Consider the following 26,301-nt stretch of genomic DNA (forward strand, 5'->3'; position numbering starts at 1 on the left):
CCCCCGCCTTACCTCGCCCATCTCATCCCATATATAGTCATATCTACGGTCAAATGGCAAGCTGCAGCGAATGGGAGCGCTGAGCCTCCGAAAAAAGCCAGGGGGGAGTGAGAGAGGGAAAGGCATAGGAACGGACGGAGGAAGGAGGGAGGGAAAAAAAAAACCACACCGCCCTTCCCAAAAAAGTATTGGATATCTTGAGGAATGCAGTCAGCCCCCTGGGAAAGTACATATCTTTGAGGCGGTCCTTGCCCGCCGCTTGCACTCCGCCGGCGCCCGGTCCCGCACGGATCAGCCCTGCTCCCGCGCCGCTCCCAGAGGGGCCGCGACTTGGGTCTCGGACTCGGAGCCGTCCCGCACGCAGCTTTTCAGGTTTTCCTTTCGTGTGCAGTTCGCGCGGGTTCGTGCCCTAACCCACCGCCGCCATGGATGCCATCAAGAAGAAGATGCAGATGCTGAAGCTGGACAAGGAGAATGCCTTGGACAGAGCCGAACAAGCCGAAGCGGATAAGAAAGCCGCGGAGGAAAGAAGCAAACAGGTCTGCACCGAGGGCCCGGGCGCGGCTAGCGCCGGGGCACAAGTTTTCCCAGACAGCTCCTAACTCTCTTTTTTTTTTTTTTTTTTTTTTTTTTTCTTTTCTTTCCCCGATATACCTTTTTGAATTCTTCGCCCCATCCCCCAACCTTGCAGAACTGGTTGATTTTTCCTAAGGCAAAACTTCACCCTGGCAGCCCCTGGCTGGAGGTTCCCTGGGGACCACCAGAAGGTCGTTCCCCTCCCCGCCCTCAAGCACCCAATCTGGGGAGCAGGGGCCTGGGAGAACCTCTCTACCTTTGTCATAAGGGCACGGCTGGGGCAGGCTGCCTCGAGCACCTTGTTAGCAATTGACAGACCTGTTCTGATTTGGCAAAAGACACCTGAAGCTGTGCACCCCCTCCAGCAGGCTGATTCCAGCTGCCCTCTTCCCCCTTCCGGATGTGTGTCCCATTTTCATGGACTTCTCTGACCCCTTTTGATTGACCCCAAGCCTTTACACCCAGGGCTTTATTCATTTGGGGGAGGGTGGCACATTGGTTGCACATTTCTGGGGGGTCCCAAAGGAGGAGGGAGCAAAGGAGAAGGATTTAAAAATTAATTTCCCACTTTTCTAAGCCCAGGGAGAAACATATTTGTGCATTGTATTTCCTCTTGTGCACCTAGTTAGAGGATGACATTGTGCAATTGGAAAAGCAATTGCGTGTGACGGAGGATAAAAGGGACGAAGTGCTGGAAGAGCTACACAAGTCTGAGGATAGCCTCCTCTCTGCAGAGGAGAATGCTGCCAAGGTATCGTGCCCCTGATACAAGCAAAGAGAATCTAATTGTCTCTCCTTCTTTCTCTTTCTCTGTCTGTCCTTTTCTGTCTCTTCTGCACTGGCACTTCTCCTTTTGCACGATCACGTTGCCTGCTGCACCTTTTCCTGCCCGCCCTCCCCTCTCCACCACTTTCCGCCCGTATCACAGCTGGAGGACGAGCTGGTGGCTCTACAAAAGAAGCTGAAGGCCACTGAGGATGAGCTGGACAAATACTCCGAGTCCCTTAAAGATGCACAGGAAAAGTTGGAACTGGCTGACAAAAAGGCCACAGATGTAAGTTACCCCATCCCTTTCACCACCACCCCGGTAAAGAAATCACAGGCTCCCTCAGCACAGGACAGCCAGGACTCCTGCTGAGCAGTGCTCCAGAGCTTTGCTGAAGGCAGGGGTCCTGGCATCTCCTGGGCAGGGAAGTGGGAAATGCAGCACTGCCTCCTTGCATGAGGTTTGCACACTATCAGAGGCATTTGATTGGGTTTCTGCTCACTCAGCATGTGCTTTTCATGTGTACTTGTTGATACAGATGTGAAAGTGAAGAAAGGGTGGATTGTCTGTTGAGGTGATGGGGGAAATGGCTCAGGCTGAAACACTTGATTGTGAAGAAGAATCAGAAAGTTAATAGAAAGTAGATCTAAGAGACGGGGATCCAGAAGAGCAAGGGCTGCTAGTTCTGTCTTCAAGAGAGCTGTTTCTAGGCATGTGTGCGTTTGAACTGATGCTAGATACTAGTTTGGCTCATTCACTGAGAGCCTCTTGTAGGCTGTTGGTTGGTACTTGTATTTTTTTCTTTGGAAATCACTGAAACTGTTTCACTTGTCAAAGTTCAGTCCTGTGTGAAAGAAAATTGTCTGGAAGATGATACTTGCTAGGTTTGCAGTTCAGTGGACAGAGGTCCTGGGAGCAAGCTGTGAGATATATATAGCTCAGCACTTTATATGGTAATAATGCAAGAGCTTTTGCCTCTCCCAGGCCCTCATCCCACCCACCTGTCTGCCCCTGACATGCAGTTAAAGTACTGCAAGCATGGAAACTTGCAAGTTTATTGTCTTTGCAGTAAGGGTCCAGATCTCTGTGGCTGATGCTGTACAGAGCAATTCCCCCTGAGTAAATCTTGCATCTGATTTACAGTTTTAGGTGAAACCACAATAATTCCAAAACAATGACTGACCTTTTCCTATAACTCAGCTTAAAAAAATCTAACCTCAAATCTATAACAAAAAGAGGGTTTGCCACAGATGAAGCAACCAAAGTATTTCAGGGTGACAAAGGATAGTTTTAAAAGGAAAATGTTACAAAAAAACAACTTTGTATGAAAGACAACATGCTTTTATCTTACTTTACTTTGAAAATGAGCAAAGGATAAGAAAAGATTTAACTTCAGTGTGGCATTTAAGTTGTATGGCTTTGAAACAGAACTCAAGAAGGTAATAAATTGTAAGTGGGTAGGAACAGGAGAGAGGGGTTCTGTGTATAATGTGGATCAGATGTCTGTCTTCTGGGTATGGCTGCAGAGATGAGAGGCAGCTTTCTAGCAGGACGTTTATTTAACTTGTTCAAAGGAGCCTCATATAGATCCAGGGGAGATATTCCTTATAAGGAAAAGTATGCAGACTATTTGGAAATAGCTCGCCTAGGATGAAGGCAAGAGAAATGCTACTAGATTCCCCTTCTGAAATGAAAGGTCTTCCTAACCAACCCCAATGCCATTTTCCTTTGCTGGAAAACTGTTTGAAAGCTAGTTGAAGGTAATTTGCTTTGCAGTCATCCCTCAGGCAGAGGGCAGGCAAGTGTCTGGCTTGTTTTCATTAAGGTAAATGCTGTACTTAATGGCAGGCATGGAATATGCCTGACGTTTTAAGGACGGCTCTCTTTTTGGGTGATGCAGAGTATCTTTGGGGCATTGCAATTGACCCAGTAGTTGGCCTAGTAGTTTAGATAGTTCCAAGCCTTAGGAAAGAGTCGGGCAGGGGAGGGAGTGCCGGCTTCCTGGGCTGGACTGGCCTTGGACCGGGGGATGAGGAAACCTCATCTCTCCGGGGTTACTCACTTGGCAAAAGCCAGGCACATCCCGAGTCCCAGAGTCACCTCACCTGGGAGGGGGCAGCTGCAGCTCCCTCTCCCTCTCCTCCCCCCCCCCGTGCCTCAGGAGCGAGGCCAGCTGCAGCAGCAGCTGGCGGGACAGGGTTTTTCGTTTACTTTTTTACGCTCACACCGGGGCGGTTTCGGGAAAAAAAGCCCCGGCCCGGTCCGGTCCGCTCTCACTGCGTCGCCAGGGGGCGCTGCCGGTCCAGCGCGCCCACCTGGCGACGGCACCGCCCGCAGGGCCCCGCTGCCCGCCCGGCACCGCCCGGCCCGGCACCGCCCGGCCCGGCACCGCCCGGCCCGGCACCGCCCGGCCCGGCACCGCCGCAGAGCCCTCTCCCGGCTGGGACCGGCCTCGCCCCGTGCCCTGCTTCCCTGCCCGCCCTGGCGGGACGCCGCACCGCTCCCTGCTCGGTGCCGGCAGCCCCGCCCCGGTGCGCGGTGCGTTGCGGCGCGGGGGGACTTCCGGGGCTGGGGCGGGTGGAGGGAGGCGGCGCAGGCCGGGTCAGACGCGGGGATGGCGGTGATGAGCTCGCTGGAGGCCGTGCGGAGGAAGATCCGGAGCCTGCAGGAGCAGGCGGACGCCGCCGAGGAGCGGGCGGGCCGGCTGCAGCGGGAGGTAGACCAGGAGCGGGCCCTACGGGAGGAGGTAAGGCAGGGCCACCACCCAGCTCGGCCCGGTCCGGCCAGGTTCGGGGGCTGCGGCCCGGTGGGAGTGGGTGGGGACGGGGCGCGGCTGATCCTGGCCGCTTCCCGGCCGGCCGGCGGGTCGGGCGGCTGCTGCCTTCAGCACCGGCGCCGCGGGATGGTTACCTGCCCGGCGCCGGGCCGCGGCCGCTGTGCCCAGCGGGCAGGCCGGGCCGCAGGTGCGGGTGGGGCGCTGCGGGCCGCGGCCTGGTGCCGCACGCCGGTCCGGTCCACCGTGCGGTGCGGTGGGCAGGGGAAGCCGCGGTGCCGAGTAGACCGCGCTAAGGTCTGCTGGCCAACAGTAAAGCGCTGAGATGGGATGAGGTTGAACTTACGCAAGGGTGCTTTGCGTTGGGTTCTGAGCAGGCTTTTATGGGTTTTATTTAAGTGTCTGTTGTCTGATTGTGCCATCCTAATGAGTTCAGCGGTGAGAGGGCAGCGTGCGGACTGTCGAGAGACGATGTGCTTGGGACTGATCTGTCGTGGCCACGTCAGAGTACTTACCCACAGTACCTGAAACCCCCCGGCAGCGCAGTCCTGTGGCTCCTGTTGCTGTTCATCTGCAGTGTGCTTGGTTTGTCAAAACTCCTGGCTAAGAGGGCAGAGGAACAGTAGGCACGGGTTTAGGCAGAGACAATGTAGGTGCGAGTGGCACAGACTCGTGTAACAGAGAGAAGTTGCTATGGTTGGCAGTTACAGCAAAATAATGATAGGGTTGTTGTTTGCCTTGCCACTGACCTTGGGGAAATCTAGTGGCTCTAATTACTGTTTCCTGCTGTAAAACGTACATTGTCCTTTGTGGTGATTTTAGCGTCTTCAGTGGTTGCATAAAAGTGATGCGAAAGAAAAAAAATGCTTATTGATGTAGTTTATTACAGTAGAAAAAGTGGTGATTGTTTCATTTCCTTATAAAATGGAGCTTTTTACACATTCTGGGCAACAAACTCAAAGGAAGAGCTTTCTGATTACTTGCAGGTGATCTTCACAAGGGGTAAAACATGGCTCCTTGTGCTTGTGTAACTGCTGCATTCTTGCAGATTACTTCATGTACCCATTTTTTTCAGTGAGGAATAATGTCACAGTCATTAATGTGTTTCATAAGGGGTTTCTGTCTTCAAAAAAACCCACCTGGTACTTGTTTCCTAAGTTTTGTCGAGTACAGTACACCAGTTTTCCTGCTTTCAGTTGCATGTGTTTTTCTAAACAATATTAAGGGCTTCCCATTAAAATGGGAAGCTTTGCTGTCAACTTTTGTGGTAGGAGTAATGCTGGAGAAGTGATTACAGCTTGCTGGTGAAGTCCTCTCCTTAGAGCTCAGCCATATTGCTGTAAGATTAGGATCCAAAAGGTTAATGTTTGTCTCTTCCCTGGAGTTGGTGTATGCTGTGAAGTTCTGCAGTACATTTACATGGTTTTTGAATTTTTTGTTTGGAGGAGTTAATGCTGGGGGGTGAGTAAAAGCAGAAAACTGAACTTGCAAGCACATGCAAGACCTGTGCCTCCTCTGTAATTCTAACTGCATATGTTGGGGTTTTTTTGTCACAGCTGTGTTTCTGAATGCTTGAGGAAGGAGGCCTTGAGAACACTGCAGCAAGCAAGCTGAGGTGTGAACCTGACCCTTCCCTTAGTGTAATGCCTGACATTACACTGTGGCACGTGGCCACAGGATTGTTTTGGGGTTTTTTTTTTGTTTTGATTCCTGTGCAAGGTACAGATATGCAGACAATGAAAAAGCCAAGGCTGTGGCCAAAACTTATCACAGTTTACAGCTTTTGATTGTTAAACCAGATTGTTAAAAGTTCCAGGGCTGTGACTAGCAGCCATGGCCTTAAAAACAATCTCTTCTGATTTGAGTCTGTGCATCTTGGGGGGCTGTTGGTGATCACATTTTTGGAATGCATTTTTCTTACTTCTCCTGGTAAGCAGAATTTCTCTTACAGTACTAATAATTAACACCCTCTGGTAACTTTGGTAACTCTGATAACTCTGGTAACCCTCTGTTCATGTCATTGCTCATTGTAAAAATATGTGCTGTGGCAAAAGCACAGGAGTTTATGTTTGTCTGTTAGCTGTGGGAGTGCGCCTTAATGTCACTGGGGTTTTTCCTTCCTTACCATATAAGGAGAGAAGTCCTGCTTTGCAGAAGAATAACTTGGGCCATATAAGGCTGGTTGGTCAACCCTTGCTGGAGCAGGAAGTAAAAAATTGAACTTTAGCCACCCTCTGTTTTCTAAGCATACTGTATGCTCTTATCACAATGAGGAGTCTTGACATGATAATAATTAACTTGTAACATTACACATTTCCCAAGGGTAGCATTTATGAAAGGTTGCTTTCTTTTGAGAATGTTCAAATTCTTACTGCTTATAGCCAGAAGTCTGAAAATAAGGTTTGGAGTACTACTGCTTGATTACATAGCTGAAGATTTTATATTTGGCTTATATTGTGGATCTCTAAGGGTGCAGTCTCATCTGCTTTTGGTTATACATGCTCACTCCCAGTACTCATTAATGTTCATATCTATCTATCTATAGATTTGCTTTCCTGTGTATGTGTTACTTCCAATCATTCTAGTGGTACATTCTATGTGAAAGGTCGTTTAATTGTCTGGTGTGCAAGTTACTCTTATTTATGGTATGTACAAAATTTGAGCTGTGGCTGGCTCTATCCAGCTGCCACTGATTAGTAAAGGCAAAAACTAAGTTCTCTGACTTTTTAATTGAAGTACCAAACCGATTCTTATGGTCTCTGTTTTTGATAGTTGGTTCTCCCCTGCCTCAACTAGACATCATCAGAAAGTCATCTGTGAAATTCCTCATATGTAGCAAGATCGTTTTAAGTCCTAGTGAAGAGAAACTGTTATTCTTGGAAGTAATTAACTTCTTAGAATAATGACCTTTTAGATCTGTATTTTGCAGTTAATATTCTTGTGGAAGAAATAAGCTTTAATAATGAGGTTACTATGACAAGGCTGTTGCAGAATTTACAGCTTAAGCAAGTGTAAGGTTTGACAACATCAGCAGTAAAAGCCTGTAAAAATAAGAGGCAGATGAGGTGCAAGTGTTATACAGAAGATCAGTGTAACAGGTAATGCAAGAGAGGCAAATCTGGGGCAAGTTTGAGGGGGTGGAAATTTGATGTTTTAGGCAATTGGCCCTTCTGAGATGAAGTTTCTGCTGGTGTCTTCCTCGTCAACTCTTGCCTGTAAGCAAAACTTGTGGGTATTTGGGCATCTCTTGAATATTCTCATGCTCTCTCCATGTCAGCTGTCTTATTACAAATGCCAGTCTAGAAGTATTTTTGCATGTTTACACTGAAATCTTCTTGTGGAACTCAAGGAAATAAAGCAACAGTTCTTATAGCAAGAGATCATAAATAAAGGGGTGGTTAGCTTGATCTTAAATAAGGGGTAGGGGCAATATTATAATGGGTTTATGTCAGCAAATACAATAACAGAAAATATTTGGGGTACGATGTATAATTCTTCCAGTGCAGTTTTCTCTAGTACAAACTGTACAGTCCTTAATGTGCTTTGTTTAAAGGAAGCATTAATCACTTTTTCCTCTGTTATGAAATAACTTCACAATTCAGTGAGCCATGTACATCTTGTGTATGGGTGCTGTGATGGATGAAGTCAGAAATTAATGAAGTGCTGTGAAATGGCGCTTAGCAGGTCCTTGGGCTAACCTACAAGAGGTGATGTGTGCCTTATTGTGACTTCATTTCTGTTCTTCCTGTGCTAGGCTGAGAGCGACGTGGCTTCTCTCAACAGACGCATCCAGCTGGTTGAGGAAGAGTTGGATCGGGCTCAGGAGCGCTTGGCTACTGCCCTGCAGAAGCTGGAGGAGGCTGAGAAGGCTGCTGATGAGAGTGAGAGGTGGGTGGGGCAACTCTTGAATGGATTAATACTCTTCTGACAAAGATGGTAATTGCCAGGGTGTGGGCTAGGGAAACATGAAACCACTCCTATGTCACTGAGCGTATGTAATCCACTTTTCCTTTGCCTGCCTGGACTTCAGTTACATCTTGTCTGGGAGGACTTCAGTTACAGCTTGTCCAAAATGTGTAGGCTTGGATTCTTTTTGTTTTGGTTGTGAAGGTATGATTTAAGTGGAGTAAGGCTTTCAATGTATCATACCACATCCTGGGAAAACTGCTTGGCCCAGCCCAGGCTTTTGTGTTTGGATGACAGCTTTTTGAGGATGATGTGTGCTCTCATGCTCTTGGGTGATTCTTGATTTCATTGTGGGTAGAAAATCTCCCCTGGACAATAGCAAAGTTATTGGCTGGAAAAGGCTTTGGTTCTCCTGATAGTAAGATTGAAGTACATGGAAGTGAGCAAAGGGGAGAGAGAGCATGATAATTCATTCAGATTTAGACAGGGATTTCCAGAAGTACATAACATAAGTTAGGAACTCAAGATTTGTGGCTTTGAAAGATCTCTCTTCTACAAATTGTATTTTACATCTACGGCAGTACCTTTTATTGAGAAAGAATCCTACATGATGTGCATAGGGATTTCTGCCTCACTAGTAATGCAGCTGGTTGAACTGAAAAGCGCTTGAGATTCACAGTGCATTGTGAAATAGTCAAGAGAATTTGGATCAAACATGCATGGAAGGGGCAATATGCAATGTTTCCTGTTCTGAGGGAGTTAAATTTTGTTTATGCAGAGCACAGAAAGCTTCAGTGCTCTAGGGCTCTGACATGGCAAAACTCTATTTAGCCCATAAACATAATGTGTGTCAGTCCTGCAGGGGCTGTAACATGCTGTTTCACGTTGAGTGTAAAAGCACAGATGTCTTTAGTCATCTTATTAGGTCTTTAAAAGCAAGACCCTTTATTTATCTTTCTATCACATCAGTTTTCCTTCAATTTAAAATGAAAAAGAATAGTACAACTGAACTGTGGCGAGACCTAAACAAATTGAACTTCTTTCTTCCTAAGACATACTTCTTTCCTTTGAACTTCTGGAGCATGAATGCACAGGGCTAGATCTGTGGTGTGATGAATCAAGTATCTGATGTGCTTCTTTCACCTCAGTACACCTGCCTGAAAGTTGCACTCCAGTAGTAGTAGAGCTGGAGATAAACTGGCAAGCCCTGATCTTTGCATTTCCTGTTTTTCACGTCTTTCAGAGGAATGAAGGTCATTGAAAACAGAGCCCAGAAGGATGAGGAGAAAATGGAAATCCAAGAGATCCAGCTAAAAGAAGCTAAGCACATTGCTGAAGAGGCTGACCGCAAGTATGAAGAGGTCAGTTCCTGAGAGCAGGTCATCTGTTTATAAAGCCCCTTAGGCTATGCCTGTTACTCCTTTTTTTTTTTTTGTCCTTTTAAACTCAAAAGATCACAATAATGAAGATGTGTCAATCAAAACACGTGTTGACCAAAAAATGGGAAGAGTCACACATGCTCTTGAAATTTGTAGGTTCTAGAAACAGGTGACATGTACTGCAGCAACATTATATCCCTGATTGTCATTTGCTTTTTCTTGTAGGTGGCTCGTAAGCTTGTGATCATTGAGAGTGACCTGGAGCGGGCTGAGGAGCGTGCTGAGCTATCAGAAAGGTAAGTGCTGAATTTTGTGAGGTGCTACAAGACAACTGTAGCAGCATGAAACATTGGCAGCACACTGTGTGTTCAGCTCAGAGCTATGTTTTGCTTGTTTAATGGTTGAAATAAATGGTCAAAGCCAAGTAAATGTGTTCATATGTGTGTGCGCGTGTTTTGTCACTGCATGCTGTACCTGCCTGCTGATTTTGTGAATGGCTTTTGTGCATTTCATGTGTTCACTAACAGCCAAGTCCGACAGCTGGAAGAACAGTTAAGAATAATGGATCAGGCCTTGAAAGCATTAATGGCTGCAGAGGTTAAGGTACTGATACTAATAAAGAGTTTTTAGGTTTAACTGCAACCCAAGACTTCCATAGCTGATTAGCTCATTCAGTAGTACCAAATAGTGCTCACTATGCTCTCCACTCTCTTTGCATCTTGCTTTGGTGTTTTCTTTGGTCTCTTTTTTGTTTGTTTATTCATTTTTATCTTTAAAACTGATCTCTTGTGCAGCCAAAAAGAAGCTGAACTGTCTCATGTGTAAAGGCTTTGGCAATATTTCTGTGTAAGCCTAGGGCTGTAGAGAATTTCTATCTAGTCATCATCTTAATGTAGGCTTGCAATTGAATTTGACATCGAAAAGAGTCACTTTGAATCTGTGACAGATTCAGCTGCTTTTGAGGCATTCTTTTGCTCTGTAATTATTTTCATTTTTCTCTATCTTTTCCCCCTGATTTCTCCTGTTTCTTTTGCTTGACTGAATCTTCCATCCGCCCCTTTCCTGCCTTCCTTCCGAAATAACAGCAAATGTGCTGAGCTTGAAGAGGAGTTGAAAACTGTGACCAACAACCTGAAGTCGCTGGAGGCTCAGGCTGAGAAGGTAGGCTAGAGACTTATGTGAGAATGTGTCCCCTTCGTTGTCATCTGGATTGGCCCATAGGGTTCTCCTCATATGCTGATTACTTTGCAGTGTTTCAGCAAAGCCACTGTCAGCAGAAACATTTGGGCCTACTACTCAATTTGTATTTGGCTCTTACCAGAACCTACCTTTCCTTCTAGTTCCAAATAGGTCAGTATTATTTGGCCACATGTTCTGTTAAGTAGTTTTGACAGGATTAAATATTATTTATAGAATGTCCCTTGAAATGCCACTTGTGTGCTAAATTCAAATTTCTCCAAATGACCCTCCTCTTTAGAATGGTAGTACTCAGTTCTACTCAACATTTCACACTGGGTAGCACTGGAATGTAACTCAAGGGAAATCAGACCCTTGTAATAAACTGAATCACCATAGTCTGTTAAGTGAACCTAATATATTTATACCCTTGTTGGTTTCTTGTATATCGTAGATCTAATAGAAGACAGTCTTGAATGTGGGGGGATTTTTTTGGTGTATTTATAATACTTGGTCTAATACAAGCCATTCTCTTTCTAATACAGTACTCACAGAAAGAAGACAAATATGAAGAGGAGATTAAAGTCCTGACTGACAAACTGAAGGAGGTAAAATCAGAGCAATGAAATCTTTACAACAGATCTTCCAGTGCAACTTTGAGTCCTTCATTATAAACACTACTTTGATGCTTCATAGAGGAACATGTAACCAAAGAGGTTTCAACCTTTTAGCTTGCTTAATTGCAGCACATATGTCACAATCGTGGATAACCTGCATAATAGAGTCCAAAGATAAATCCACCCCTCGGTCACGAGCCCATCGATATGTTCCATCCCTGCCTTGATGACCTGAAGCATTGTGGGCCCATTTGGCCAAAAACAGTTCACCTTTATGGTCCCAGTCCAGATCTATTTGGAACACTTGAGCAGCCTCATCTGCTCGTTGGTTGTTTCGATGTTCCTCGGTAGCTCGATATGAAGGTACATGGGCATCTACGTGACGCACTTTTACATCAAGTTTCTCTAACCTAGTAGCAATGTCTTTCCAAAGTTCAGCAGCCCAGATAGGTTTATCTCTACGTTGCCAGTTGTTTTGCTTCCACTGCTTTAACCAACCCCATAAGGCATTTGCTACCATCCATGAGTCAGTATAGAGATAAAGTCTCGGCCACTTTCCTTGTTCAGCAATATCCAAAGCCAATTGGATAGCTTTTACCTCTGCAAATTGACTTGATTCACCATCTCCTTCATCTGTTTTTGCAACTAGTCGTGTAGGATTCCATACGGCAGCTTTCCACCTTCGATGGCCTCCTACCAGACGACAGGATCCATCAGTGAAAAGAGCATATTGTTTCTCACTCTCTGGTAGTTGGTCATATGGTGGGGCTTCTTCAGCCCGTTTTACCACTTTTCTTGGTGGCATTCCAAAGTGTTTGCCTTCTGGCCAATGTGTTATTGCTTCTACAATTCCTGGACGATTGAGTCTTCCTATCCTAGCTCTCTGTGAGATTAAAGCAATCCATTTACTCCAGGTAGCATCGGTAGCATGATGGGAAGATTCTCTACCTGTGTACATAAAACCCAGTACAGGTAATCGTGGTACTAGGAGGAGCTGTGCTTCAGTACCAATCACTTCTGAAGCAGCTCTAACTCCTTCGTATGCGGCCAATATCTCTTTTTCAGCAGCTGTGTAGTTGGCTTCGGAGCCTTTGTAGTTTCGACCCCAAAATCCTAGAGGTCGGCCTCGAGTCTCTCCTGGAGCTTTCTGCCAGAGGCTCCATGTAGGACCATCACCTCCATCTCCGGTGTAAAGCACATTTTTGATGTCTGGCCCTGTTCGAATTGGTCCAAGGGCCATTGCCTGTACAATCTCCTGTTTAATATTCTCAAAAGCAGCTTGTTGTTCTGAGCCCCATTTAAAGTCTTTCTTCTTCCGGGTAACCTCATAGAGAGGTTTCACAATCTGATTATAAAGAGGAATATGCATTCTCCAGAAACCAACAGTTCCTAAAAAGGACTGAGTTTCCTTTTTGGTAGTTGGTGGGGCCATAGCAGTTATTTTGTTAATCACGTCCATTGGGATGTGGCGACGTCCATCTTGCCACTTAACTCCCAGAAACTGTATCTCTTGTGCAGGTCCCTTAACCTTGCTCCTTTTAATAGCAAAACCAGCCTCTAGGAGGATTTAAATTATCTTCTTACCTTTCTCGTAGACTTCCTTTGCTGAGTCACCCCACACAATGATGTCATCGATGTACTGTAGATGTTCTGGAGCTCCACCCTTTTCCAAGGTATCATGGATCAGTCCATGGCAGATGGTAGGACTGTGTTTCCACCCCTGGGGCAGTCGATTCCAAGTGTACTGGACACCTCTCCAGGTGAAGGCAAACTGTGCTCTGCATTCTGGTGCTATAGGAATAGCAAAAAATGCATTAGCAATGTCAATAGTAGCATACCACCTGGCTGCCTTTGACTCCAGCTCATACTGAAGTTCTAGTATGTCCGGCACAGCAGCACTTAGTGGTGGTGTAACCTCATTCAAGGCACGATAGTCCACTGTCAGCCTCCACTCTCCATTTGGCTTTTTCACTGGCCATACAGGACTGTTGAAGGGTGAATGAGTCTTGCTGATCACTCCTTGGCTCTCTAATTGCCGGATCAGCTTATGAATGGGGACCACAGCATCTCTGTTGACACGATATTGTCTACGATGCACTACTGAAGTAGCAGTTGGCAGACGCTGGTTTGTAGTCCTCAGCAATCCCACTACAAAGGATTTATCTGAAAGGCCAAACAAAGTATGCAGCCATTCTGCATTCTCAGTCTTAATAGCTGCAGTACCAAAGGACCAGCGGTACCCTTTCGGGTCCTCAAAATCACCTCCCTTGAGGTAGTCTATGCCAAGGATGCACGGAGCATCTGGACCAGTCACTATTGGGTGTTTATGCCACTTTATTCCAGTGAGGCTCACATCAGCCTTCACAATAGTCAGTTCTTTAGATCCCCCCGTCACTCCAGAAATAGTGACGGAGTCTGTGCCTTTCTGATTCGATGGCATTAGGGTGCACTGTGCACCAGTGTCCACCAAGGCTTTATACTTTTGTGGCTCTAATGTGCCAGGCCATCGAATCCACACAATCCAATAGATTCGGTTGTCCCTCTCCTCCACCTGGCTGGAGGCAGGGCACCTCTAAGCTTGAGCACATACAGCATTGTCAGTATGTGCATTACTGGAGCTTGCATCCCCAGTACTCACACCTGATGTGCATGGATCTTGAGTCACCAGCACTTTTGGGTTGGGTAATTCCACACTGGACACTTGAGCAGCCATCTTTTTAGAAGGACCTCCTTTTGCCTTCGGCTTACTCATCAACTTAATCACTCGGTCCTGTAGGTCAGCAGTAGGTTTCTTGTCCCACTTTGTCATGTCCTCTCCACACTCACACAGGAGTGCCCATAGAATTCCTCTTGCGAAATTCTGTTTCCCTCGATTCTGTCTCATAGGAGGGCGTCTCCTCTTAATGGTGGCAATGGGGCGTCCTCCGTCTGTCTGAGGAAAAAGGGGTGAATGCAGTTTCTCAGATGCTCTCTTGATAGCTGAGACCCAGGCCCGATGAGGGGCTGTGACAGCCTCTTCACACTCTCGTGCAGTTTTAATCACATCACCCACAGTTGTATCCACTTCTGCAGGAACCCATAGCAGTACTGATAGAGTATGGTTAAAAGGTGATGGTGCAGCATGCACAAACCTTTGCAACATAGGTTTAGGACATGGTACGTGATAAGGGTCTTCAATGCCACCATCATTATAGATCACTTCTCGTACAGCCAATTCTTCCAGATACCTGATAGCTTTTCCAAGTGTGGCTGCTTTGACTTGTGGGCAATCTATTGCCTCTTTATAGGGATATCTCTCCCTGACAGCTGACAAGAGTCGTTTCCACAGGCTAGTAGTTCCAGCCTTTTCCCCAAATGCCCGATCAATAGCTGCATCTTTGGCTACAGGGCCCAACTGCCTAGCTTCCTTCTGAGTTAATGTTATGGTAGCAGCCCCATCATTCCAGCATCGGAATAACCAAGAGAGGAGTGGTTCACCTGTAAAACGGCTGTAGTCTTTTCTCAGAGTACGCAAGTCTCTCATGGAATAGGGCTGAGCAGATTCTGAGTCTGAGTCCTCATCTGACTCTGCACTAGCTGCTCTACCTGGTCTGGGAGGAGAGCCATTATCCTCTATTTCCTCTATCACCTGGTCATCTTGTTCAGACTTGGAAGGGTTAAGGCTCGCTTCTGATTTCCATTGTTTTCCTTTTTTCCTAGTTACAGGGTCAACAAGTAACTGTGTGGGCTGAGGGGGAGAGGCTGAGGCGTCTGCAGCAGTAGCAGCAGCAGGGCTTGCTTTCTGAGCAGCAGCACTGTCTGTGGGAGTAGAGACAGCAACTGGAGCTGTAGCCGATAAGCTGGCAATGCTGGCCGGCTTTATCTGAGTTGTGCCCTTGCGTGAGGGGGGGCGAGAAGCGGCTGCAGAGGCAGGAGTGGGGGTGCTCTCTTTACGAGGTGTGCTCGTTCCCCTAGTTGTAATTGTCTTACTCCTCACCAATATATGGTAGCACATGAAAATATTCACAGACACCTGAACAACAATGCCTACAAGAATCAGGAGGCACAAAACTATAACAATCATAATGCCATTTTGACTAGAATCCATTGAACTCAGCCCAAGAGTGGTGTATTTCCTCAAAAGCAGGCTGAAAATGTAATTACCAACAAAGTTCTTAATCCTTCTATGAAACACCACTACACCATGCACGATGATATACATCAGTATGGAGGACCATATTGCAACGATGGTTCTTAAGCATTTCTTACGGAAGAAAAACCACATATTAGCAGCAACTCCAGCTGCGAAAATACACATCACATACCCTAAATACCAAAGATATGGCACGATTGGTTTAATCTCCAACCCTGTGAAATTTTCAAAGAACAAGGTCTGATTCCAGCTCAGGAAAGCCATTCTTTCACTGGAGTTGGAATTCAAACTGTTCAGGCAATTTAGTCAAAATTTAAACTGGACTCGAGCCAATTAGCTCGGGCCCCACGTTGGGCGCCAATAAATCTGTCACGGTTTAACACTGGCCCGGCAATTAAACCGAATAACAGACGCTCTCTATTAATCTCTCTCTCTCCTCGATGAAGAAAGGAGAGAGAATAAGGGAGAGAGACTTGTGAGTTGGAAACTAAACTACACAACTTTAATGAAACAGTAATGGTAAATAGGGAAAAATTACTAAATATATACAAATATACAGGAAAATGGAAACCACATTCCTCCCCTCTTTCCCCCAATAACTCTCACGTCACCACCGAGGCTGCAGGGCAGCCCTGGGAAAGTCCAGGCTGGACTCCTGGAGTCGGCAGCAGTCGGGAACTGGAGGCAGGAACACACAGATATGGGCTGGCACGGATCAGGACCACAGGCAGATGAACAGACAGGATCCTTCCAGGATGCCGGGTGAAGGAAGGGAAGCAGGAAATCAGGAAAAGATCTGGCTCGGCCCACGTGATGCCTCAAATTTATACTGAGTGTGACGTATATGGGATGGAATACTCTGGTCAATTCTGGCATCTATCTTGTCTGATCCTCCCTAAAGGAGGGCTCTGGTGGGACCTCTGTATCCTCCTGGACGGTAAAATGTTTTCATGCAGAGCTGAGCAGTGTCCTTGGCCTGCATACCAGTCTCTAGCAGTAACTATAAACATCAAGTGTTATCAATCCTAAAAGCACACACACTGCATGAGAAACTTGCTGTTAATTTCAGAGAGACTACTTACAAGGGACTTAGCTAAAAGCAAAAGTACAGAAACAGAAAACCACCTTTATCCTGGCCCAAACCAGGACACTGACAAACTGAAGGAGGTAAAATCAGAGCAATGAAATCTTTACAACAGATCTTCCAGTGCAACTTTGAGTCCTTCATTATAAACACTACTTTGATGCTTCATAGAGGAACATGTAATTTTAGAGACAGTGTTACATTTCTCTCCTGAAAATTATGATCAATTTATTATTTGCCTCCTCTCATTTTATTTTTCTCTTCATTTAAACTGTTGCTCCTCCTCTATTCATAAAAACTTTGTGTGCGTTTCCTGAAGTAGCATGCATTTGTCTTGGCTTCAGGCTGAAACCCGTGCTGAATTTGCTGAGAGGTCAGTAACCAAGCTGGAGAAGAGCATTGATGACCTAGAAGGTATGGAATTTTGTTTTTCTCGCTTACTATGGAAATACAGATTTTTTTATTCTCTGGTTGGTTTTTTGGTTGTTTTTTTTCAGTACCTACTTCTACTCACCCGACTTGTCCCACTTATATAAATGGGTCTGCATAAAAAGTAAAATAAGGAAAATATTTTCCAATTGAAATGAGTTGGTTATTTAAGTGTTTCAGATGAACAGAGTTTTGCTCTTGCTTGTTCCTTTTCCTGTCATGCTCTCAAGACTCCTTTTGTTTTTTTTACTTTGTATTCTTCTACTTGGAGGTATATAAATGTATAGGGTAAGTGATTAGATAATAAGTACTATAATTGTTATCTTACTAAAAGCTGATGAAAAGCTATGTTCTTTTTAAGTAATTAGGAATGTAGCAAGCTAACCTAATGTATTACTGTGAGGAAGTCCATGTCAGGGCAGGCACTTTGTGGCATAGACCAGCTGCTGATTTTGACTAAAGCAACTGGGTTGTACACATAATCAGTCAGCCAGTATATTTAACTTCAGGGAGTTGGTTTCAAGGTCTTGATAAAACTTTGAGAACTGCAGTGGAATAGTAGGATGTGCTTTCTCCCTCTAGAGAAAATAATTTGGTAGTGCTTTGTAGTTCAGTTACATGGAATTCACTATCCAGATGCATTACACTAAGTTTAAGATTTTAAGAAGCTTTATTTTTTAGTATGGTAGGCTGACTTCTGCCTGAAGGGTATAAAGTATCTAGTTAGTTTCTGAAAACCTATTATCACAGAGTCAGGAAGGAAGCAGAGAAAAAAGATAAGTGTTTAGAATGAACAAAAGTCACTGTAAGAAACTGAGCTTATAACATCATACAAATCAGGGTGTTTTTTTTTTAAAAAAAAAAAAAAAAAAAAAAGTGGTAGAAAACAAATGGTAGCATCCTCCTTGAGCCCCATTTTTAATTTTTTCTCCTTGGCTCCTTTGTGCCCTCCTAACATGTACTAAGTCAGAACCTGAGAGCATCCGAACATGGATTTTGTTTCCCTTGTATGCTTTCTCTCCTTCATTTTCTCTGTCTCACCCCCAGCCCAACTGGTGGTGCAGTTAATGAGCTTGTCATATCAAACTATTCATCGATGATTATTATTTTTAGTTCTCTAATTTTGTAATTTTTATTTTATCTGTTGCAACACCTGCTTTCTGTGCGCTCTTCCCTTTTCCCACGGCTTCTGGATGGTGTCCCCTGCCACCACCTTCACCTTCCATCCTGCGATCACCCTCCTTTTCCTTGCACACCTCTGCCTTTCCCCGGGGGAATGTTAGATGAGCTATATGCTCAGAAACTGAAGTACAAAGCCATCAGTGAGGAGCTGGACCACGCTCTCAACGATATGACTTCCATGTAAATGTCTTCCCAGCTTGTGCCTGCTTCCCTGCCCTCACTGATTGTGCAGTTTCAGCCTATGTGAAATTACACTCCCCCTGTAGAGTTTCTTTAGCCAGACTAGGTGTACAAAATACCATGAACAATTTCTTTACCGTGGCAGAGTGTGGGTGAGTGTTTTGCCTAGCCTGGTAAATACTCATGGTGATTTTGTAAGCTGCCTGATAAGCTCGTGTTTACTCTTTCATTCTGTATCTGTGATCCTTGTATCTTGTGGTTGCCCTCTGCTTGTAGCTCTGCAGTTATCCTTTTGATTTACCTCTGTTTAAGCATTGTCTACCCAGCCAATCATGTTCAGTTTACCAAAGAAATCTACCTCTGTACATTTGCATCCAGAGCATATTCTTCTGCTGTCACAGTTTTTCTCTGGCAGTTTCTACGAAAGTTTTTAAAAAACTTATATTCAGCTGTATTCTCTATTAATGGCAGTAGAAAGTTTTTATCTTAATTTCCTCAACTGCTCAGAAAATTTCAGCTGGTATCACTAAATTACAGTTGTGGAAGTCAATTTAAAATACATTGTCATTTAAACCCATAAAAATGACATGTGAATTGTAAGTTGCTTCTGCATATTTTGTGAAGGGTAGTGGAAATTTAATTTGCATATACCAGAACTCAAGTGATAATATTCACTTGAGTCATAAGGAATAAGAGATTATACTAGGCAGCAGGAAAGTAGAAGAGTGATCAGTTATAAGGTGTGAGATGTCCATTCAGTGTTCCATCAACCTGAAACTGAACAGAGGTCAGCTGTGCTGAATCCAATTTCCCATGCTCACATCTCTCACTTGCATGAACCCTGCACAGTTGAATGGGAAAGAGGAGGAGTTGTGGTGCTCCAGTGCTTGTGATGTTTAGTCCCAGTATTTCTTTTTGGGAGTTAGCATGCTTTCAGCAAGGCATAAGCTTTGCTTAGGGCTTGAAATATATTTTGATGCACCATATTTTATATGTTGTTGGTTTGATTTTTTCCCAACCCTGTATCTGTTCATTACTTCCCAGCTTTTGAATAGGGGTCTGATGTTGTCTACTATGTGTGCTTTGTGTTTTTATACTTATTTTTCAGTTCTCCACCCACCCCCTAACATATGCTTTTCTTCAATGGCTTATCAAGCAGATAGATTTATTTTTTCTTCCTCTGTGCACAGAGATTACAATATTTCTTGCATTTGGCTATTTCTAAGTGGAAAACAGACTTTAAAATGTATTCTACTGGTACATGAGGACTTAACTGTAGCATTCTGGTCCCAGCATGGTTTCTATAGTAGTTGTCTTGGCGGCATGCTGGGCTTTGCTGTGCTTTTGCTTTTTTTTTTTTTTTTTTTTTTGGGGGGGGGGGGGAGGAGTCTTTACTGCACCTTTTTTATTTTCTACCTCATCTCACTTTTTCTTTTTATGCAGATAATTTTCTTTGCTTCACTTCTCCAAAGATATCTTCATCGGGTTGGATAAAACATCTTTCCAAGCTCTGGATGTTTCATGGGCTCATTGTCCTGTTTTCTAGCTTAGCTGACTCTGTTCCTTTAGCACCTGTCTCAGAACATTCTCTGCTTGTGCTCTGCTGTACAGAAATTCTACATCTCTCAATGTAAAATAAACATCCCAGCTGTATCCCTTTTGCTATTCCCTTGCCTTTTATTTATTTAAATAGCTATATAAGTTATTAATAAAAATTGGTTTTTTTGCTGTTAGGGATTTACCATTTTTTCTGTATTTCCATTTTCTTCTGACAATGCAAAGCCAGTGATAGTCTCTAGGTTAAGAATACTACTTTTGGTATTTGGAGATCAGAACTGACCAGTTATGGTCTTAGTCTTTCTCAAAATCTGATGCAGATAGAATGACAAATATACATAATGCAAATTTTTCCAGTTATTGTTGGGCAGGAATCTGAAAGGACACTACTTCCTTGGGCTCCTTGGTGGTGAGAGTGATGCTGAGAGAGCAGTTAAGTCCTTGACTCCAGATTTTTCATTAAAGTCTGAAATTTTCTCCTAGCTTGATGCTGAAGACTTTCTGTCTTTATAAATATGATTTTTCTTTGACATAAATTATTGAGACAGATTTGAAAAGGCACTAGAAAAAACCTTTAATTTCTTTTTTCCACCCAAAAGTTGTCCTTTAAATTTCTTGCAAAAAATTTTTCTCCTCTTTCATACCTTGGTTGCTTGCTAACTTTTTGTTTCTTTTTTTACAATATACTTCTCTTCAGTGGTATGATAGGATTGGAAGTTTAGCAGGGAGATTTCCTTAGCTTTCCAGTCATGCTTAGCTCACTTGTGAGTTTGAATTGCATAATCATGAGAGACTTCAGAACTGGAGTAGGAAAATTCTCATCATTATAGTAATAATGAAGTGAATCTGCTGTAAAGTGGAACATATAGATATCAGTTCACATTCAAGTGAATCAGGGTAGACAGGATTGATTTCTGATTATGCCTTTCACTGTATTTATTTATTGCTGAAGTTCCTAAATCACCACAGCTAAATAAACTCAGCGTAGCATAACTGAGTTTTAGCTTCTAGCTTGTAGAATAATATAAATATTACTGTGTTGTTAAAACTTCAAGATTATTCAGCAGTGCATTTAAGGCTAGATTTCTTACTCTTCCCAAAACCTGTTTACCAAATAAGACTTGAAGGTGCCTGTATTGTCCACCCCCTTATTATCCTCAGAAAATTTTGTCTCAACACAGCTTTTTATCCTGGGACATGTCCTAATGTTCTGGGCTATGGGGAGGAGCCCAAGTGTAGCATATGTATCAGCAGTCACAGGTTCTTCAGGTAATTGAAGGTCAATAACTTCCTTCTCATCATTTGAAATACAGAAAGTAGTTATTGCAGCTGAAAAGTAAAATGTTTACTGTGGAGGTTAACCAAATGTAGAGGATGAGCATTTGTAAAATGACTGAAGCTAACATGGTTAACTTCACAAATGTAGGAGTTCTGGGGAATGTGGTCAGCTGTCACTTGTCAGCTGAGCCAGAGTAATTTATGCTACTGCAACTCCAACCCTTTTTTTCTTGGCGTGTTTTGGTTGTTTTTTCCCCCTCAGTTCCTTGCAATGTTCTTGTTCCTTAAGGGAAGTGAAAAAAGCAAAATCTTACGTAGGAACTTTTAAGCACAGTGATTTTGAATGTCAGTATCAAAATCTTCCCTTTTTTCTGCTAACACACATGATCAGCTCTGCGTGGGAGGGTCATGAACTGTTGAACAGAATACTGGAAATGGGCAGTGCAATGCAGATACCTAGGTGGCTGCAGGCAGAATTTCTTCCTGGCTCTGCTGTGCTGATCCTGGCTCCACAGAGGTGGTATGGTTTCTCAGTGCAGCATATTCTCTGACTTGTGCATTATTTGTACATCCCAGGAGGCCTGGCCATGGCTAGTCATGTCTGAGCAGCTTGTTGGCAGGAGCCTGGCTCTGATGTCCCATTCTGGCTCTGCTGAGACTGAGCCTCACCAGAGCTTGGGCTCCCTGCTTGGCCTAAGGTTTTGGCTCTACCCCCCTGGTAAATGGCTACCTAGACAGACTGCCTGTAGGTAACCAAGGGCTGACTGTAGGTAGACTCAGTAAATCCTTTGCATTCTTTACCTGGAGATTTTAGTCCTGTTTTTGATGTTGAGAAATACTGTAAATCTCTGGCTCAATTAAAGAGAGAGGAGTTTTCTGTAATGAAGGTAAGCACCAAGTTTTTGGTTCAAATTATGTTGTCATTTTTTTAATAACAGCTAAATATGCTTTGCCAAACAAAATGAAATCTCAGGTGCTCTGAGGTTTTGGTGGTGTGATATGTGGTGTTCCAGCCCCAAACCATGCTGTGATTATCCTGAAAAGAGAGACAAAACCCAGTTGTTGGCAGTCCAGGATGAGACCTCTGAAATGTGCCCCGGTTTTACTGAGCTGGTTGTTGGAGTTTGGGCTGGGAAGGAGGCCACAAGGAGTAGCTGCTCACTGCACAAGTATGTCCTACAGACCATCTGGCAGGACAGCTTTGCCATTGCTGTGTCCAGAGCCTGCAAGGGAAGAGGTTTTCTATGGAAGCTGTTAGGAATCTTGTGGAAAAGAATCAGAAACACTCGTTTCCTGTAGGGGAATTATCTGTGATCAAGAGGTCAGGAGCACAGTTTGAATCTAGACTATTGAGAAGAATATGGACAGTTTGAGAAAACAAGACAGTCAAAACCCAAGATGGAACCTTCTTTCACTCTGCAGATCAGCTCTCACTGAATGCACATCACATCATAGCTGTGGCTGTTCTCTTTGACCACAAATGTGAACCATCCTCTCCATGCTTCCATTTCATTTTCACTCAGTGTTTGGCTTAGGTTTTTTATGAAATAAAATTGGACAATTTAAAGGTATTGAAATGTGTTGATACCAGTAACAGAAATATGTTTCCCTACCAAAAAAACAATTTCAGTTTATTAGATTTCCCAGGAAAGGAGTAGGGGCTGAGTCAGACCTAGTGGTAGCTTCTTTCACTCTGCAGATCAGCTCTCACTGAATGCACATCACATCATAGCTGTGGCTGTTCTCTTTGACCACAAATGTGAACCATCCTCTCCATGCTTCCATTTCATTTTCACTCAGTGTTTGGCTTAGGTTTTTTATGAAATAAAATTGGACAATTTAAAGGTATTGAAATGTGTTGATACCAGTAACAGAAATATGTTTCCCTACCAAAAAAACAATTTCAGTTTATTAGATTTCCCAGGAAAGGAGTAGGGGCTGAGTCAGACCTAGTGGTAGCTGGCTACTAGCATCTCTCCTGCCTTCACATATCCTGGTTGTGACATAGTTGCACTGAAAGATGAAGTTTCACCACAGCTTAAATAGCTTAGAAAGAAAAATGTTTCTCATAAAACAAATCTTCCACATTTTGTACATAAAGATACAAGCAGGAGTTGTTTTTTCCAGGAATACATCTACAGTTGTTCCATTTCTGTTCCCAACCCGTCTCACAGCTGTTCCCCACAGCAGGAGTCTTAGCCAGTTTTTATAAAGGTTATAATGACTGTTCCTTGGAGTAGCTATTTAATTACTAGAGTTCTAGAAACTAAGGTAAAATATTTCTGTTTGTTACTGAACTGTCTGTGGTGTGACCAGTTTCTTTAATAACTCCTATTTAACTGTTTTCTCTGTCTAATCTGTCTTCATTCTGCCTCTTTTTTCCCTTCTAACCTGCTTGCTGCCTGTACAGACCAACTCTACCAACAACTTGAGCAAAACAGTCGCCTAACTAATGAACTAAAGCTGGCATTGAATGAGGATTAAACTTTAGTGTGACTTTATTAACTGGTTTAAAAATGGCAACTTCCAAATTTCCTTAAGAATGAATCAGTAAATATAGAAATGAACAAGAAACCTAGAAATTTATTTATTTTTTATCAAGCTGTTGATTCTGTGGAAAATTAATGGATTACATTCTCAGCTTCTGTTGGAAAAGCATGAAAATGCTTCTTCTGGATGAAGCTTTTCATTGTCTTTATACACATCTACTTTGGATGAGAACAGTAAACTGTTTGGCCGTGCAAGAGATGCTTTCCACATCAGTTAATAGCTACAGCATAAACTAGCAGTATCCAAAAAGTAGCAGCCTGCTTTGTAGAGGGACACTCAGTTTACCTGAGACCATGAATTGGCCCTGAAATTTTTACTAGAACATGGACAGAAGAAAAATATTTGCCAGGATTCTTATGTCCATGTTTCAGAACAGACATAAAAGATAGTTATAGCTGTTTTGTTATCTGGAGACTAAGGCAATAATTTTGCATTATTATGAATTGGGCTTGTATTTGTCTTAAAAAATAAACAACACAACCAAAACTAGACAAACAAGCTAGGAATGGGAGCTCCATCTGAAAACACATGGTCAGTTTAAAGGTATGGTTGCATTAGTATGAAGTTACCATCACTGGATTCTGGTAGGTTGCAGCTATAGAACATTGTGCTCATTTATTGTATCAAATAAGTGTGTTAAATGACTCTTCTATAAAGTGTGCATGCAACATAAAACTACTAACTTTGATTTTATGTTCTAGAAAAAAAATTTCTTAATGGTCACTTCACTGAAGAATAGATTAGTTTTAATTTTTATGTTCTTTGCAAGTTCTGAATTAAATGAAACTTACAAGTACCAATGTGCAAAGAACTTAGTTGTTTTCTTTATTGCCCTATTAAAAAAAATAAACATTAAAAAAAAAAGTTATTCGCTACCCTATAACCTCATAACCAAAAGCTTCCAGAACATGGGAAAATTGCAGCTCTGTTGACAGTGCATTTTCTTAACAAATGTGGCTGTAAACAGTCCTAAACTTGTGTTACGTGTCATTTGCTTTATGAATTTGGAATTCCCTCTTGTTGTGTTGTCTGGGGACATCGTTTTTTATGTGCATGCACATTTCTTAACTTTCTAAACCCTCCAACAGAAATGATGATTGCATGCCTTCATGTTTTACGAATCAGTGCCTCCGAAGAACTGCTATTCATGTTTTAATTTTCTAATCCCACAACAGAGAAAGTGGCGCATGCCAAAGAAGAAAACCTTAGTATGCATCAGATGCTGAATCAAACTTTACAGGAGTTAAACAACATGTGAAAACCTTCTTATCAGCAACCACGTTGTTTATTTTATTACTTTTACACCTGCTTGCCGTGAAACCCCATAAATATGTTTTTAGTTTCACCACAGTCACAAGAACATCTGCTAATTTATCAGGCAGGGGTCAGGGAAACACCAAAATGGGCAAGCCATATGCGGGTTAAGCTTATTACATTGTGGTTTAAATGTGCCATTTCCCAACAAAAATGTTACCTACACTTTGTAGAGAGTTCAGCAATTCAGTATACTTAGTCTTTTGAAGAATCCTGGCTGTGGCAGAAACTGTCCCACCTCAAGTGCCAACTACAATTTTTAACAAGAATGACTCGTGTTCAAGAGAGATCAGGTGGAAAACGGTGCTACTTTGAACACAAGGTTCTGCTAAAGTCTTTTGTTTGAAACCAGACAAGTCAGGACTTGTCCAGTACAGTAATTTATTTTTACCAGAATTTTGCTGATCTGTGAGGATTTGGACTTTCTATGCCTTCTGATTCACTGAAATGAAGGTATGTAAGCAACAGAGAAAAGTGAAGGCTTCTAGAGATTTTAAATTGTGTTCTTGCAACTCAATACAGAAGTGTAGGTCAGCATTTCACCTTGAGTATTCATTCAATTGTATTTTTCATGTTGAAATGAAAGATTCAATAAATTCAGGAGAAAACATAAATTTGGAAGAGATTGTTTTAAAATGTTTTATTCATGTGGATTTGGGGGGAGGGGGAGGAATTTATTGGTATTTGCCTCACTTTTTTTTTTTCACACTTTCTTTGAGCAGTTAGAAAAGTATACCTGTATGTAAACATTGTATAATGATATGGAATAAAATGCACATTTTAGGACATTTTTTAAATTTTGCTCTCCTGTGATTTGTTTTCCATCCCATTAGCTTTCTGTGTATCGCTGTGTAAATCCCCACATGTGCAATGACTCTCATTGGGGTGCACTGTTAGCACACTGTATAAATATGCTGTGAAAAGCTGTGGTTTGGACTAATGTGGATGTGCAGCTGCTAAGAGGGGCCCTTTGAGGGCCACATTGCAGGAGCCTGTCCACCACTTGATTGTCTTCTCAGGTGGGTACAGAATGCAACTGTGTCCCCTCATAGATCATAGAGCTTTCCAAAATTATTCATTGTTGACCAAAACTGTTCTCAAGTGTATCACTGCAGAACTCCATAGATGTCTGAAGGAAATGAGCCCTAAAGGCCATGCTTTTGGAAACACTGCCATGTATTCCTATATCTTACATGCCAATATGTGTTAATTTACTTTGATGCAGTGATAAACCTTTAAAAATGATATGTCAAGTTTGTCAGAAATAATTTAACGCAATTTTTCATTACTGGTTGTTAATTTCTACATGTGTAGGTATCTTTATTTGAATTTTGAGATCTGTCAATGAATGACTGAAGAACTTAAAAAATAATTCTTCTTCCTTGTTTTTCTATAGTATATT

General features: G+C 43.2%; 1 protein-coding gene across 4 annotated transcripts; it reads left to right on the top strand.

Moving 5' to 3' along the window:
* The first annotated feature begins 210 nt into the window (after positions 1-210).
* On the top strand, positions 211-25,685 carry TPM1 (tropomyosin 1). Of its 4 annotated transcripts, none has more exons than XR_003987941.1 (10): positions 211-539; positions 1,505-1,630; positions 7,870-8,003; positions 9,265-9,382; positions 9,626-9,696; positions 10,486-10,561; positions 11,122-11,184; positions 16,754-16,823; positions 18,122-18,352; positions 19,644-19,736. XR_003987941.1 is itself a non-coding variant. In XM_008504650.2 (10 exons), exons 1-10 carry the CDS (start codon positions 426-428, stop codon positions 19,645-19,647), a joined length of 855 nt encoding a protein of 284 aa, XP_008502872.1. In that variant the 5' UTR covers positions 211-425; the 3' UTR covers positions 19,648-19,861. The 4 variants fall into 4 exon arrangements, 3 of the variants coding, with proteins under 3 accessions (XP_008502872.1, XP_008502873.1, XP_008502877.1); XM_008504650.2 differs by having other exon boundaries at positions 18,122-18,200; positions 19,644-19,861; XM_008504651.2 differs by lacking the exons at positions 18,122-18,352; positions 19,644-19,736 and adding an exon at positions 24,761-25,685.
* The last annotated feature ends 616 nt before the right edge of the window (positions 25,686-26,301 follow it).

Source organism: Calypte anna, chromosome 10 (assembly GCF_003957555.1).
Source record: "Calypte anna isolate BGI_N300 chromosome 10, bCalAnn1_v1.p, whole genome shotgun sequence".
Lineage (NCBI taxonomy): Eukaryota > Metazoa > Chordata > Aves > Apodiformes > Trochilidae > Calypte > Calypte anna.